The sequence below is a fragment of the Durio zibethinus genome, chromosome 22 (assembly GCF_047325235.1).
Source record: "Durio zibethinus cultivar Kanyao isolate XHJ-2024 chromosome 22, ASM4732523v1, whole genome shotgun sequence".
NCBI classification, from domain to species: Eukaryota; Viridiplantae; Streptophyta; class Magnoliopsida; order Malvales; family Malvaceae; genus Durio; species Durio zibethinus.
In genome coordinates, this window is record NC_143183.1 from 2,277,240 (window position 1) to 2,294,858 (window position 17,619).

At 29.2% G+C, this 17,619-nt stretch overlaps 2 protein-coding genes across 2 annotated transcripts; both read left to right on the forward strand.

Moving 5' to 3' along the window:
* Positions 1-268: 268 nt before the first annotated feature.
* LOC111307678 (cysteine synthase, chloroplastic/chromoplastic-like) lies at positions 269-7,269 on the forward strand. The gene is made up of 10 exons (XM_022905769.2): positions 269-584; positions 2,040-2,149; positions 2,548-2,605; positions 2,718-2,981; positions 3,059-3,196; positions 3,429-3,480; positions 3,569-3,648; positions 4,608-4,667; positions 5,826-5,906; positions 6,902-7,269. Exons 1-10 carry the CDS (start codon positions 306-308, stop codon positions 6,992-6,994), a joined length of 1,215 nt encoding a protein of 404 aa, XP_022761504.2. The 5' UTR covers positions 269-305; the 3' UTR covers positions 6,995-7,269.
* Positions 7,270-11,338: 4,069 nt separating this feature from the next.
* On the forward strand, positions 11,339-14,694 carry LOC111307228 (NAD(P)-binding Rossmann-fold superfamily protein). The gene is made up of 4 exons (XM_022905242.2): positions 11,339-11,543; positions 11,665-11,929; positions 13,487-13,669; positions 14,176-14,694. The coding sequence occupies exons 1-4, from the start codon at positions 11,485-11,487 to the stop codon at positions 14,566-14,568; spliced, it is 900 nt and encodes a 299-aa protein (XP_022760977.2). The 5' UTR covers positions 11,339-11,484; the 3' UTR covers positions 14,569-14,694.
* Positions 14,695-17,619: the final 2,925 nt, after the last annotated feature.

The following is a 17,619-nucleotide window of genomic DNA, read 5'->3' on the forward strand; positions in this document are numbered from 1 at the left end:
ACTTATAATTTTAGGAAAAAATTATCAAATATATTATTAATGAAAATTTTTAATTTATATATTTTTAATATATATTTAAAAATAAAAAATAATTTAAAAAATAATATATATTTAATTCGCTTATTAACTAAAAATTTTTGACAATATATTAAATAATTTAAAAAAAAATTGAATAATTAATCATTATAAGGTCTCAAAGTAATATATTTTTTTGCCCTTTGACTAGTGTGTTGTTTCATAACTGTGACAACTAAATGAAGTACAAATATCTGCACGGCTTCACACACAAACCAAAAAGGAAAAAAATGGCTGCTGCTTCTTCTTCTTCTTCTTCTTCTCTTTTCTTCAATTCCTTGACTTCTCTTTGCAACTCCAAGAAGAAGCCATCCTTTGACCTTTCTCTCCACACTCTCAAATTGGGTTTTTTTGGACCCACCCCCAACTCTGCCATTGCTTCTCTGAGATTGAAGAAGCTGAATTATGGTAAAGGATCGAGTTCTGGTTTCTCTGTTGTATGTAAAGCTGTGTCGGTTAAGCCTGACACTAAGGTCGAAGGACTTAACATTGCTGATGATGTTACTCAGGTCTCATTCTTATTCTTTATTTGATATTTGTTTCTTTAATTTGATTGGATTTGAGAAATGGGTTGCTTTTGTTTTTAGAAGATTTGGCTTTCAGTGTTTTGTTTGCATGGAATTCTGAAGTGGGTTGTATTTGTTTCTTGGAAAATTTCAAGTTTTGCTTTATGGGTTAGTTGTAATATATATATATATATATATATATATATATATATATATATTTGGTATTTTATGTGAATTAGATTTTGAGAATTGGTCAGAATTGTTGAGATCATTTCCTTTTCTGGTTTAATTTTTATGGGGATGATGGTTTGGTTTTAACTTTGTTCAAATCTTTGTTTAATGTGGATTGGTGTGTAATGTATTTCATTCTGATGTAAGAGTCTGGTCATAATGTTGAAGGGAATGTTGCTTAGAAGAGAAACTTATTAAGTTCTCCATAGTGAAATTCTGAGAATTGTGTGATTGGTTGCCATAGTCTTTAACTTTGGAGGAGCCTAGGTGGTAAAAATAGTTTTTAACTAGCACAAATTAACAAAAATATTTATGAAGTTTTTAACTAGCACAAATTAACAAAAATATCTGTGAATTTCAGTTGTTCTATGATTCCAACTTTGTTAATTAGGCTGGGTAAATTGATGAAGATAATAACAAAAAAGTTGAAAGGCTTTTGTGCATTCAAGTCTGTGATAGTGTTAGATTAGCATTAAGATTAGCTCATTTGAAGTTTTTTGTTTCTTTTATAAGGATTCCATATGTCTGAATGAGTTAAGGCTAGTTGTTCTGCATCTAGAAAGATTATTTCTTCGATTAATGTTTAGAAATAATTCAGATTATCAAAACACGTTGAAAAGTTTGATCTTTTTTGCTGGTCTATTGTGTTATATGAGGGAGTTTGGTTATATTAATCCATTTTCTTCCCTCAATTCTTCTTAGGTGACAAAGAGATTGGGCACAGGATTATTATCTGAATATGTTCTTGACTTGTGTTTGTTCACATAAACATAAGTGTGCATTCACAATTGCATATTATTACCAGTTAGGGAGGAGGAGGGGGAAGGGAGTTTTTTGATACCATATTGGGTATGCTAGATTCTAAATGTGTGGTTTGATTTGGTTGTCTTAAAGTTTTTAAGCTGCTTTTTGTTTACTAATATCTTGTTAATGTTCTTAATTTAATATTGCCCTCCTTTGATTTTCTCAATGTGTGGTGCTGAATGGTTTTATCTTGTCGATAATGGTCTCCAAATACATTGTGAATGGTCATTCCATCTGATAAAAGTACAGGGCTTGAATCCTGTTTTTCAATATGAAACCCTTTAGTGTTTTGCTCGGAACATGTTTTATCTCAATGGAGAAAGAAGTGAACCCCTATGAATATATTAATCAATGCACCTTTCTCTTTCTTCTTGTGCTTTGTTTCATTATTTATTTTGTTCTATTGCTTGTCTTGTAACACAGCTTATTGGGAAAACACCAATGGTGTACTTGAACAATATTGTGAAGGGCTCTGTCGCAAATATTGCTGCCAAGCTTGAGATCATGGAACCATGTTGCAGTGTGAAGGACAGGTAACCAAACTTTTCTTAAGAATCTTGTAGCTTGTATGCATCGTTAGCAAGCTCATTGTTTGCTGATAGTTAAAAACCATCCATGAGATTTTGGAGAGAATGGTTGTTTAATTTTGTTGAACCCTCTGCTAAAATTTTGATAGTTATCACATTGTTCTTGATGCTGGTATATTTTAAGGTGAGTTCAACCAGGCAGTCAGTTCTAAAGAACTTTATGCGTCACGTGCACATAGATAATTAAGTCCTCTAGCAAAATTTATACATAGATGAAGCTAATATCCTAATTAAACTTCCAGAATCTCTTGGGTGAGGTTTAAATGCCGCTATTTGTTTCATCATTAAAAATTTCTAATCCTAAAGAAAAACTGGAAATTAATATCATTTATAATTGGTTTCAGGATAGGGTACAGTATGATTGCTGATGCTGAGCAAAGAGGAGTTATAACACCTGAAAAGGTAATGGAAGGTAGATGGAACTTCTGTCTATGAGTGGATGTATAACAACTAAATTTTTAGTCAAATTTGCATAGTTATGGCATGGTGCTCACTGTTTCTTCAATATTTCCAGAGTATTCTTGTGGAACCTACAAGTGGAAACACAGGCATTGGCCTTGCATTCATAGCTGCCTCAAAAGGATATCGACTCATCTTGACAATGCCAGCATCAATGAGTTTGGAAAGAAGAGTTCTTTTTAAAGCATTTGGAGCTGAGCTTGTTTTAACTGATTCAGCAAAAGGCATGAAGGGGGCAGTTCAGAAAGCTGAAGAGATTTTGAAAAGCACGCCCAATGCCTACATGCTTCAACAATTTGATAATCCAGCAAATCCTAAAGTTTGTATTTACAACTCCTTATTAGTACCTTGTTGAATTTTGTGGCTTTAGGTTTAAATTCATGTTTTGTTTTGCAGATACACTATGAGACAACTGGTCCAGAGATCTGGGAAGACACCAGAGGCAAAGTGGACATTTTTGTTGGAGGGATTGGAACCGGTGGAACCATATCTGGAGTTGGTCGGTTCCTTAAAGAACAAAATCCTATAATCAAGGTGAGCATTCCCCTTTTATCAAACCCTTGATGGCATTTATCTCACATGCCCTTTTGAACATTATTGCATTCAATTTTACAGAAATGTTTTAGAAAATTTATCACCAAAGAAAAGTGAATTTGTAGCATCTCCTACTATTGATTGTCTTGGCGGGAAAAATCTTTTCCAGGAGGGCCTTGCCTTCTTTTGCAACTGGTCAATGACTGTTTGTATTTGACTTTGGATGTATCAGGTTATTGGTGTGGAACCTGCAGAAAGCAACATACTTTCTGGTGGAAAGCCTGGTAAGGGAAGATAATTTTTAGAATATAAATATCTTCTTGTGTCATTTTGAGGAAGGCATATCCTTTATTGACACCCCAAGAAATACAGGTCCTCACAAGATTCAAGGGATTGGAGCGGGTTTTGTACCTAGGAATTTGGACCAAGATGTGGTTGATGAAGTCATAGAGGTCTGAGTTTTATTTTCCTTCTTCCTGGTTCATTGTTTGTGATTGCTGTAAGTCAACTTTTAGGTGGCCTTATTTTCAACTAAGCAGTAATTGAGGTTTTCTTTCTACCAAGTTTCTCTATTGGCTCCAGTTCATGAACTTTCTTTTTTGTTTTGGTTGATACAATTTAAATTAAATTTGCAGTGAACAGTCCTTTTAAAGTTGATTAACCAGGAAGATGGTCAAGTTAATTGTTTCTGGAACTGTTCTACATGTTGAATTATTTTTCATTTAGTCACATAAGGTTTTCCCCCTTCAAGTATTTGGATATATTAATTGATTCATCTGCAGGCAAGGTGATGTAGTTGGAAGTATAGCATTTTGTGACTGATTCATATGAACTTGAATGCTCTCCAATGTGCATAACTTTCTTTAAAGAAAATTGTTTAAACCAAAGGCTATGTTTCTTTTCCGCTTGATATTTCTTGTAGGGCTTGAATGCACCTTTGTGCTTCTAACTTGTATGTTCTTGTCACGGTCTGATTCAAGATTTATTGATATAAACTACCTGTTTTTTTATATTAGAGAAGTATTATATAACATATAATTCAATTTTATTTGGTTTGGTTTTTCATTTACTACTGTGATGATTGAATTGGTGGAGAGCATTAGTTTCTAAGATCTATCAAACCTAACCAGATAAAACTGAAATGGAAAAGGTAAAAAATTGGAAGTCAACTGGTGCTGGTTTCATGTATGGCTCTCATGTCAAGCATATTTCTCATAAACCTAACCAGATAAAACTGAAAAGGAAAAAGTAAAATAAAAAGGGAAATCAACTGGTTCTAGTTGCATGTATCGTGTCAAGCATATTTCTCATATTTCCATGTGTTTCAAGTCAAATTAGATGTCTAAATTGCATTTTCAATTTCAAGCTCTTATTGTTTCATGTGTACCTGCTGATGGATTTGAATTGCCAGATATCCAGTGATGAAGCTGTTGAAACAGCAAAACAATTAGCCCTTCAGGAAGGCTTGTTGGTAAGTTCTTTAAATTTACAGTGACTTCAATTTTTGCAGTTAAAGCTAAAGTAAATGAAGGTCCTTTACAGACTTTTACTTTTAATCATCCCATTGTGAATGCAAGCAATAGGAAGTCAATACAAATGGAAAGAAGCCTCTTTTTTTGGTACATATGAGGTCCAAGGCGGTGGGAGGTTTTCGAACCTGGGACCTTAACCCTCCTAAAGAGTGGCAACATCCATTAGGCCAACTCTAGGCTGTTGGAGAGAAGTCAAGTTAAAACTACAGGAGAGCTAGAGGGAAAAATAAATATTACTAATTTAGTAAGACTATTTTTTCTCCTTAAGCTTGTTGGTTTGATGGATATTGGTCATGCATTTACAGACTGGTCTGCTTAGTGAGCTTGTTTTACTCATTGAAATTACAAAATCTTTTATTCTGACAAGAATGAGGGAACTGTGTCCTGTGGGTTAAGTTTATTATCTTCGCATCTGGTTTTTGTCCACCTTAAGATTAGTGATAGCTGGATGTAGAGAGCCGTAATGGAGTTGGGTCTAGCTGTGTATTTACTTGCTCTTGCTGAGCTTGATCTCAAAAGGGCAATTTCTGGCTCTGCTTGACTTTGAACTGAGGTTTAGCTATGCCTGTACAACCTGGTCTGTAACACTTCAGCCAAGCTCAAGCCCAGCTTGGTTGGCTTGCCATTCTAGTAAATTCTTCTGTTTTGGCTCAAGCAGGACAACTTGGCGTTAGAAATCTTCACCATAAAATCAAACGAATTACATACAAACATAGTATGAATAAGAAAATCAAGCAAAAAAAAAAAAGCACCCTAAATCAAGGGAACAACCTGAAAACCAATCAAGTATAATTGATGAGGAGAATGATGGTTCAATTGGTTCTTGAAAGGAACCCAATTGCTTCCTGCATTACCCTTTTATTTTTTTCAATCTCTCTCCCATCTTCCTGTGTCTATGTTGAATCTCCATCTCTCTTGTTTCTCTGTTAAACTGGAAGATGACATTTACTGGCTTTGGTATGTAAAGTGACAGCTTGGAGTAGGTCCTGGAATTCTTAATAAATTCAATGTCTAATAGATGTGGTATACTATTCCTCCATTGCTAATTTAATTCATTTTTAGCCAATTAATTTTATTCATTTACAATGTGATATCAGGTTGGCATATCCTCTGGAGCAGCAGCTGCGGCTGCAATGAAGGTTGGGAAAAGACCCGAGAATGCTGGGAAGCTGATTGCGGTGAGTTAATTTCCATACATTAAGGGAAGAATACTTGTATTTGGAAATTATAAACATCAAATATAACTTGGAAGCTAGTTGAAGTACATTATGTTAACAAATTTCAGGTATAAATTTTATTCTTGCCAACAAATTGAATGAAGGTTCCATACCAACTTAGATAGCCATCTACGATGAAATTAATCCTGAACTATACTGTTAAACTTACATTTTGCATGTACGTGTGGGTTTTTGGGGAGGAGGAGGGCAGAGTTGAGAGTGTATGGGATCTAGTGGAAAAAACAAGTTATGGAGGTGTGATTGTCACCGTGAATGACCGGGTGATGTTAAAGAATGGTATGAACTAAAAACCTCATCTGACCATGTCCAATCAGAAGCCAAACCCTTATATTGTGGTGCTATATCACCAACTTGCCTAATTTAGCTGCTTTATTCCCTAACCTTACCCCCTCCCTCTTCTTTTTTATCTTTCTTCACTTCTTTAATGCATGAGTGCATTCATACATGCGTACACGTCTATGTGTGCGTGAGAAACTAATAAAAGCAGAAAATGACTAACTGGTGGCTAATAGTTTTACCTGTATTATTAATTGGCTGGCCAATGGTCTATGTTATAGAGCTATAGTGGATTCCAAAAGCATGGTTCCCATTCTTTACACTATCTCTTACTTTTTTGACATTTAACACAGGAAAATTCTAAAAGCACGCTTCCCACTCTCAAACACCTTGTCTTACTTTTTGGCATTAGCCATCTTAAAATCAGTTGCATAGGTCTTCACTTACCCAAATATATATAATATATGAATTATCAAGTAATTATTGTATGCTTTTCTTCTTTTTGGAAGCTACGCAACCATTTTCAAACACGTCTCTTACGATTTTCCAGTCATTCCGTTAAGGCAGCATAAGTTGGGAACAAATATTCAATATTATCTGAAACATCTTTTATTCTTGTTTAGCCATGATATAACTCGCGAGAATTTGAATACTTTCAGGTTGTGTTTCCAAGTTTTGGCGAGCGATACCTTTCCTCCGTACTTTTCCAGTCTATTCGAGATGAATGCGAGAAAATGCAGCCTGAACCATGAAGAATAAAAAAAAATATTTTTCCTTTTCCCATAGATTTTCTACCTTTTGCTAATGGTATGTATGCAATTTCTTAAACAAAAGTTGTCTTTTTATATTAGACTGTTATAGAAGTCCTCAAAAATGATGCAGAACTCTTAACAAACGAAAAGGAAAAGTTGTAACATTCCCTTGCTAGGTAGTTTCGTTGTTGTTTTACTGTGCTTGGTGAATATTATGTACAGAGGGTTGATCCTATGGGGCCCATATGGAATGCAAAGTAACAGTTGACACCTAAGATAGCATGTAAGAATGATGGAGACTGAGAAGAAATATATATATATATATATATATATATATATTTAAAGTCGATCCTTAACTCTTTGACTTTATTTTTACGTAATTCATTTGAGGAGAAATTTACGTGTTTAAGTTTGGAACTCATAAATTTAAAGAGAATATGCCATATGAGGTAATGCTGTTTAAAATTGTATTATTGTTTTGATTATTCATTCAATAAAAATAATGTATCTCTGCCTTGATAATTCACACCACTTTAGTGAATGGATATATCCTCATAGATTGGAAAATTAAGACCCAAAAAAAAAAAAATATATATATATATATAAATTAACTTACTTTAAACCAAATTGTCAGTTAAAACCAAGATGAAAACATGCAATAAAAAGTTCTTTCATAATTAGGAATGTTCATAATTTGATTTTAATTGAATTAATTAATTGAACAGATTTAATTTGATTAATTAATCTGTCATCGAGATAATTTTAATAGGTTAACAAAAATGATATAAAAAAAATTAAGTTTTTGGTCCAAACTAGAAATATAACAAAATTTAAATATAAAATAAAAAAAATAAAATGACGTATTTTATTTCATAAGTTATTTGAGTTTTTAACATAATATTTTATTATTTAAATATTTATTGAATAATTATATTTAGTTTATTTAAATATGAGAAATTAAAAGTTTAAAATATAATTTAATTTAAATGCATTTATTATTAAATCAATAAAAAAATTAACTTTGTTAATTTTTAAAATTTATAAATTTGATTCAATTAACAAAAATAAAAAATACAATTTAATTAATTTATTTTTTAATTCAAAATTAATCAAACAAATCAAATAAATATTCCTACTCATAATTTATATTTTATGAAAGGAGAGTGGTATTTGTTTAGCTTTTTGTAAGTAGAAAAATGTAAAATAAACAAATTAAAATTGGTTTGAATTAGTATTCAAAGCTAGGAGTGAGTAAATAATCGCTTCGGTTGGTTCGGCTTGAAAAAATCAATAATCAATTTAATCGATTTTCATTTAACAAATAACTAAACCGATCGAATATTATTAAATAAACGATCATAATCGAACCGATTTTGATCGGTTCGATTCAATCGATTAGGTTAAATAATCGATTTTTTTATCATTTTTTCTTATTATTAATAATTATTTAACCATAAATTCAATTTAATAAAATTTAAACTTTATTATCATTTAAATTAAATTACTAAAGAATTTAATAATTTTAATAATATTTTACAAAAATAAAAAATAAAAATATTTATTTCAAAATTTTTTATTTTTAATTATTAAAAAATTGATTAATTCGATTAATACGATTATTAATTTTAAAAATAAAAAATCAATTGAATTAATCAATTTAATCGATTTAAAAAATTAATTATAACTAAAATCGAATAAATCAAATCAATTCAATTAAATTCGTTTAATTTCGATCAATCTAATCAATTTTTGTTCACCTTTATTCAATGAATAAGCTCATTAAAAAATTTCAGACTGTCACATGTTTAAATGAAAGGCCTAACCCTTGAAAAAAAATTTATAAAATCAAAAGGGCAGTCAGAGAGGTCCCCCTATGATCCTAGACTTAGGTTATAATAAAAAACAAAGGAGTGGAGAATAAATAATTTCAAGTGTTTTAGTCCGTTTTTAACTAATTTTTTCAACATTAAAAATTCCAAAATTCTTTTTAAGTTAATGCTGCTTTTGTCCTTTGGAATCTGTCTTGACTTTTAAATCATGACCAAAGACTTCAAAAAAAAAAAAGGACCCCACTTTGGTCGATGGATTCCAAGTTTGCAGAGCACATTCAATGTATTTCTCGTGAGTTGATTGATCCACATCCATTGGCCACGAAATAAATTATTATTGTTTTGCTGAATTCTAAGAAGAAGGTACAGTTGGAAAAAAAATATTTGGTTTGATAATTTAAAATATGGTATAATAATATAATATAAATATAATATAAAATTAATATATAAAAATAATATAATTTAAAATTTTAATAATAATTATATATAAATTTAATAAAAATAAAAATAAAAATAAAAATATATTTTATATTTTTATATTTATATAAATTATAATTAATAATTTTTATATAAAATATGATATAAATATAATATAAAAATAAGACATAAAATTAGTCTTATTGAAATCATGGAATGCATTCCATTTGTTGTTGTGTGGAATATGTTTTTGGGATAAAAAGTTTGAATTTGAAAACAATTTTTTAAAAATAAATTAAAAAAAATAAAAATATTTATGAGTTAAATTATCCATTAAACTTGCAAAGTAAGTGGAAATTAAAATCTAACTCAAAACATTTTTCAATCATAGGCGATTAATGTCTTAAATCAATTCCAAACTTAAATTTTAAAAGTATCACTACAATCGAATCAAGTCTGATCTAATCAGAACAACATCGAAGAATTTTTTTTTTTAATTTGTTTTATAGTTCAGGTTTGTTTTTTTGTCTTCGTCACTGCTTCTGGCAATTTGTTTTTGCTTTATTACAGTTTCCGTATTTCTTTCTGCAACAACCGATAACAAGTCTTCTCAGTTTTGTCTTTTATTGGTATTAATATATAAAAAAAATTCCAATAATACAAGAAAACGAAAAACTTTGGGATAACAAAAATCAGTGACCGGGAGTGGACCACTCAGCCACGTGTCAGAAGAAGGGAGGACCCTTGCATTATCTTTTGCTTTGTTGTATTTGTATGGATATGAGCATTTTATCTTGTTCGTTCATCCTCACTCCTTCTTCGTTTCTAAATTATGAATTAACAATAAAAAAAATAATCATCAAATTCGACAGCTAGAATTTACTAGATTTAACAATTTTAGACATATCACAAAAATAATATAATTTAAAATTTTAATAAAAATTATAAATAAAGTTAAAAAAATTATATTTTTATATTAATATAAATTATAATATAAATATATAAATTTTTAATATTTTATACCATATAAATATATAAATTATCAAATTTAAAATTTACTTTTTCTTGTACCAATTACATAGATAGAAGTGAAAATTTTGGGTAAATCTAAAAAGTAAAATGTTTTTACTTATATTTAAATTCCAAAAACTTTGCAAGGTAAAAACCAATTTTTTTCAGTAAAAAAAAACTATGATTTGAGAATAATAGAAAAATAATAAATTTGAATATCAAGTTTTTAAATATAATTACTTAAATCAATTATATTAAATACTAAATTCCAATTTTTTTGGAAACCAAATAAGATAAAACCAAATTGAACGTTAGATTCACATTATCATTTGCAGGGGTGAGTCAAAAATGATATTTTTATTTTTAATTATATATATATGTGTAATGTTTATATAACTAACTTTGATTATTGAATGGACGTCCCTTCATATAAATATGCATAATAATCTTCTAATTCTATTGATGGAATTAAAGAGTACTCAATCTGTTGCATGACGTGAGGGAAATAATTTATATGTCCACTAGCATTAGAGTCTTGGTCAAAATTGGTAAATTTTTCTTGGATTCTTATGAGAAAAAAATTAAAACTAAAATCCAAGAAGTGCCATGGAATTGGGGGAATTGTTTTCAAATTTCAACCATTCTTTTTCATCAACAAGTCCGCACGCCCATGACCTAAGAACTATACTTTTAAGAACTCAGTGTCATTCCCTTAAACTTATTTAATTTGCCAGCTAATTTTCATTGGAAATTATAATAATTTCATTTTAATTCCACACTTTTTCTTGCTTTTTTTAAATGATTTAAATTTAATAATTTAAAATATGATACGATGATATGATATAAATATGATATAAATGTGATATAATTTAAAATTTTAATAATTATTATATTTAAGTTTAACAAAATAAAAAAAAATTTATATTTTATGTGAACATGAATTATTAATTGTAGTTTTTGTGTAAAATATAATATAAATACATAAATTTTAATATTTTATATGATATAAATATATAAATTATCAAATTTAGATTTTTTTTGTTAATTCCGCTCTATATATAATCAAGCTGGAATAACTGATCTCTTTGAACAACAAATGGAATCAAAAGAAGTTGATTCCCGACCTAATTTTCATTAGTTTATGCAATTTTTCTTGCTTTTTTAAATGATTTTTCTCTTGATTCCTCACTATATATAATCAGGCTGCAGCAACTGATCTCTTTGGACAACAAAATGGAATCAAAAGAAGTTGACTTCTCTTTCTCTTCTCCAACTTCCCTCTCCAAGACTAGGTTTGTTAAAAGCTAACAATTGTTCAATCTCCTTCTCAGATGCTTGAAATTTTTTATGAAATGCGTGATTTTGGTGATACCCTTTTGGATGTTTAACATGGTTTTGATGATGGAATGGCAGATGGTGGAGTAGGGACACGGTTGCTGTAGTGACCGGAGCCAACAAAGGCATAGGGTTTGCGGTGGTGAAGCGGTTTGCAGAGCTGGGTTTGTCGGTGGTTTTGACGGCTAGAGATGTGGAAAGAGGAAGCAAAGCTGCTGAATCACTGAGGGATCTGAATGGGCTTCGTAATGTACACTTCTTTCCTCTTGATGTTTCAAACCCTGCTTCCATCAAAACCTTTGTTTCATGGCTCGAAACAACATTTGGAGGATTGGATATTCTTGTAAGTGATCATCTCTCATTAATTAATCTTCTTTAATTTGGCATTGTAATTAATAATTTTATACATAATTTTCTCTAATACAGAGAATACATACATGCATCTAACCTTCTTAATAAACAATTATAGATAATATGCTTTGACTATGAAGAAATTAAAACCAGACAAAATCTGAAAGTATCTTTATTCGTATTATTAAAAAATACATTGTATTTGTTTGTTAAGTTAAAAAAAATAATATTAAAAGAAAACAGATCGAAACATGATTGGAGCATACGTACCCTCACATGGGAGAGTTGAATATTAGTTATAAAAGATTTCAAAAAGTTTATATTTGATGTGATGTATAAAATTTTTATTTTAATAACATATCAAATATATATTTTTAAGATTTTTAAGATTATTACAAATAAAATTAATCGAATTTAATTTAATTTAATAATTATTTTTAAAATAACTTAGTTGGAATTTTTTTAATTAGTCCAATAGTTTTATTTATCATTGACAAAAATGAGTTATCTTATACTTATACTTATAATTTCAATTTGGATTTTTTTTTATTTAGAATGAATAAAAAGTCCCCTTTTAAAGAAGAAAGAGTACCTAGCTATATAAACACAAAAAAACAAAATTTTCACTGCTTTTGAAATAATAGTATTGAAAGTCTCAATATGATATTTTGTCATTTATTTACAAAAATGTCACTATCATATCCATAGTTTAAATTGCATGCCTTGTATTCTCTTCCTAATGTGATGATCTTGTGCTTCAAATTCAAGATTATATTAAACTTTATTAAGATTAGTCCTTCATTGTCAATTTAATTAGATTTTTGGTGTGGAAAATTTAACTATTTATCACAATATAAGTTTGAACATCATGAATAATTAATTATTTTAATTAAAAGACTTGTATTGTGTATGAAATTCAACATTAATTAACTTGCATATAATTAGCCAATATTTGTTTTGCTTATGCTACCTATTTAATTGTTCTAATTAATATATATATGCTACTATAAACTATATAATAAAATGTTAATTAATTTCTATAGCCAGCCCTATTTGACAACAATTATTATATTAAACAACCAAACTTGGCTGGAAGTCATGAAATTTCACTCAAACATATATATAATATATTTTTATGGATGGCAATAATTAAATAATCTATCTGAATGGCATCAAAATTCTTAATAATTCCATATGTTATGGGCAGTGCTTGCCACCAGGAAACACGGGCTTGATCCAATTCAGGTCAAGAATTGGATCTTTTTTGGAATTGATTCAGTTTGAAATATTAAATTCTTAATAAAAATATTCTTTTAATTTAAAATATATTTGAAAATATTAAAATATTTTATTTTTTAAAATGTTTAATGGCCAGGCTTAGCCTTGGGTTAAACTTTAGAAGACCGATCAGGCTTGACTTAATTTGATTTATAAAAAAGATAACATCACACGTCTTTTTTTTTTGTTTATTTTGTTTTTCAACTTTAATTTGTTTTCTTTTTTTTTTTTCATTTTATGATAAATATTCTAATAATTTATTTTTTCTCAGGTCAACAATGCAGCTGTTTCATTCAATGAAATCCATGAGAACTCAGTGGAATACTCGGAGACTGTCATCAAAACCAATTTTCATGGAGCCAAGTTACTCACTGAGTCTCTCTTGCCATTGTTTCGCCTTTCAACTTCTATAAGCCGTATACTGAACATTAGCTCGAGGCTTGGCTCCATCAATGTAAGTATATAGGAATAATCTTAATTATGCTTTTCATTTATGCTTCTAAAAATATATTAATATTTTTATTTTAAAATTAAAATGATATAAAAACAAATTATATATTAATTAAATAAGCTAATCGAGCCAAACTCCAATTAAAATTAAAATAATCTTAATTCTAAATAAGTATCTTGATCCGTATTAAAATTTGGACAAATTTTTTTAAAATTTTCTTTGAATATAAAATTTTGAGTGTTCAAAATGCTCTCATTATTCTTCATAAGACCATTCGATAACAAATCGTTTCTTCTAAAACACACCCCTTTAATTCCGCTCGCAATAATTTAATCAATTCTTAATAAAGAAACATTAGACATTTCATTTTCTGAAATTAATACTTTTAATGTTATTTAACATACAATAATTTTAATATACTACACACCTCTAATTAATAATAACAAAAGATTTTTACTTAGTTACAATTAGTTGATAGATTATAATATTATATTCTTTCATGTATGCAGAAAGTGAGAAACCTTGGAATCAAAGCAACTCTACAAAATGAGAGGCTATCAGAAGAACAAATAGAAGATGTTATAAATTTATTTCTTGAAGATGTGAAGAATGGGACATGGCAAAGTCAAGGGTGGCCAGAAATATGGACTGATTATTCAGTGTCAAAGCTGGCATTGAATGCTTATTCCAGGGTTCTGGCAAGGCGATTTGAAGGAAGTCGATTGAGCATTAATTGCTTTTGCCCTGGATTTACTCAAACATCAATGACTCGTGGGCAGGGCACCCACACCCCAGATGCTGCTGCTGATGTTGCTGTTGGACTGGCCTTGCTACCTCCTGATCAGTTACCAAATGGAAGATTTTTTCTGGGATTTGGATCTTATAACAAATCTAGACTATGAAATTTGTTATGATCTGATGATAATGGGTTTTTGATTTTGATGATTAATCACTTCTAATGATCTGAAAGAAAGCAATCTCTCTGTTTTTTTGGAATATATATGAGGAAATCTAGAACAGATTTCGAACCTTGAAACAACTTGAACCTCAACATCAATACTAAGAAAAGATAAGAAGAAATATTATTTTGATTGAATTAGGAAGTTTCATGAGTTTTGTTAACTTAGTGATTAATTGAACTTGAAATTTAATCCGATCGATTCCTACAATCAATTTTAAAAGATGTTATCAAGTAAAAATTAAATTTTAAATTTTAATATTTATAATCACATTCTTTTTCTTTAACTACGACTTTCTCACCAAGATGAGGAATTATATGTTGCTTTTCTTATTTCTTCTGCCTCACTTTTTTTCCCCTTTAATTTTACTTTCCGTCACCTTTCCAGAGAATCAAATAGAGCATTAAGTTTTCTGAGCTGAATGAGCACTTTCTATGGCCAACATTCTCTTCTACATCCTTTTTATGCCATGGGAACTTTTGGAAGGTAGACTAATTTCTTGGTGGATTTCAGCTTTGGAAGGCAAAAACATTAAGCACGTAGCAAGGCTGGGATCTTGACATGTAGCATGGCTTTTTATGGTTACTATGTGTTACAGTACATAATAGAATTGAAAATAATAAAAGAAATAAATTTGACAAAAGTTGGAAACATATATACTTGTTTCCCCCTGTAAAAGGAAAAAAAAATCCAAAGATATTGCCATTAGTTCTCCATCAATCAAGATAATTTCAGTATTACAGTTTTTAACAGTTCCTAATCGTGGCAAAATTAATGCGTCTGTTACCTAATAGCTAGAAGCTATATTAACTTTGGCATTGGTCTTCTCTATGTTCATGGCTAGTTACACATGAATCTGTCAAGATATTGAACATTTGATTCATCCATAGCTTTAGGTTGAAGCCAAAAAAGCCACCTTGCCGGTAATAGTATTTAATTTATTGGTTCGATTAATTTCAAATTGAATTATTTAAAATTAAATTAATTAAATTATTTTATTTTATTTTTATTAATCGAATCAAATTTATTAATTTTGAAATGTAACTAATTAAATTAATTAAATTAATTTTTTTGATTAATTGAATAATAAATAAATTTAAGTGAAATTATATTTAAATTATTAATTTCCCATATTTTAAACAAATTAAACAAAAATATCTAACAAAATATTTAGATACCAAAACAACATATTAAAAATTCTAACAATTTATGAAATAAAATAATCCATTTCATAAATTTTTTGTTTTATATTTAGATTTTATTATATTTTAATTAAAATTTCAGTTAATTCGATTTTTAAATCGAATTAATAAAAAACTGAAATTCTTTAAAATATTAACTAACCAAAATTAATTTCATAATCAATTAATTAATTAAATTAAAACAAAATTATGAACACTTCTAGCCGTTGAAGGCCAGAACCGGAGCCCCAAGCCGTCAATTTAATTTTTGTTATCCATTAAGAGGAAACTTGTGCGTTAATCTTTGTGACTTAGACAAGAAAATAGTTACTCCTTTTAAGCCACGATATGAGTTAAATGGTCGTTTTTTTATATATTGCTGATGTTTTCAGCAAAAGCCTGAGCCAGTTTTGGGTTGGCCATGGGACTGTACTTGTCTATATAAGAAACGAATTCCGATCCCAACAGGGCATTATTGTCCGCTGCAGATCAAAAGATGATGATCTTGGTTTGCAAAGACTCGGCTATGGACAAAAGTACCACTTCAGCTTCAGAGATGCTATATGTTGGGAGGACACGATTCATTTGCAATTTTGGATAGAAAATATTAGTTCGTTTCTTCGTATCGTATAAAATATTATATTTATATTATATTTTATATAAAAATTATATGTTATAATTTATATTAATATAAAAATATAAAATATATATTTTTAATTTTATTAATTTTATTTATAATTTTTATTAAAATTTTAAATTATATTATTTTTATATCTTTTATCTATATTATTTTCATATCATATCATTTTCACTATATCATATTTAAGATTCCCAAGTCTAAAAAAAAAACCTAGCAGTTGGTTATCTAGTCACTGTAATACATATACACCTAGCGACGAATTTGTGCAACAGGAACAACTGCTCCTGGAGGATCAATGAAAATGGCAGGCACGTCCCAATATATGAGATAATAATATTATAAAAACAATATGAGCAAATAAGAACAGCTTCTCATGGAAGATCAAATCATCATGAGAGCTAAATGTGATGAACATTCATATTTATTGAAGAGATTTCCTGGTATAATGTGTAAATTTAATAGTATATCAAACAGTTTTTTATCATAAATTTAATACTTAACATTTAATTTTTTATTGTGATTTTTGTTATTCATAATTTAGTACAATTTGGAAATTAATCATTTTAAAAATCACTTAAATTGTGTTCAATGGGCTTATTGACTGATTCAGGCCCAAGTTGTTAGTTAACCCTAACCCATCACGATTTCTACCAAACCCCGCCTTCCACTATTTATACATTAATCTCGCAATTTTTTAACTACACCAGCAAAAAAAAATATGAAGAAAAGAAAAAAAAAAAATCACAGTTAGTTGCTGTTAGCTTTCCCAGCAGTTTCATTTTCCCTACTGAAACTATTCTTTAATTAGGGTAAAATCGATGCGATTGTTAACTAAAACAAACAGTACAGAAACAATTATAAAAGAATCACTTGGCATTATTTTCCCGTGCTCCTGCTACAATCTTTCATTATCTTTGAGACTTGAAACAATTATTTCTGGTGATCCGTCAACTAGGTCACCGAAAGAAAAATGATTAATCCTTTTTTCAATCCGAAACACGAGTTACACTCTGCTGATATTATCGGAAAAACTCATGCCGGCTTCCGGCTGGGAATTACTTCAAACAGTACATGTCTACATAACAAACGATTTACCTTCCAGAAAGGGCATGACCCTCTACTGCAAGTCAATAGATAAATTTCATGGAAAGAAACCTCAGATTCGGACAAACT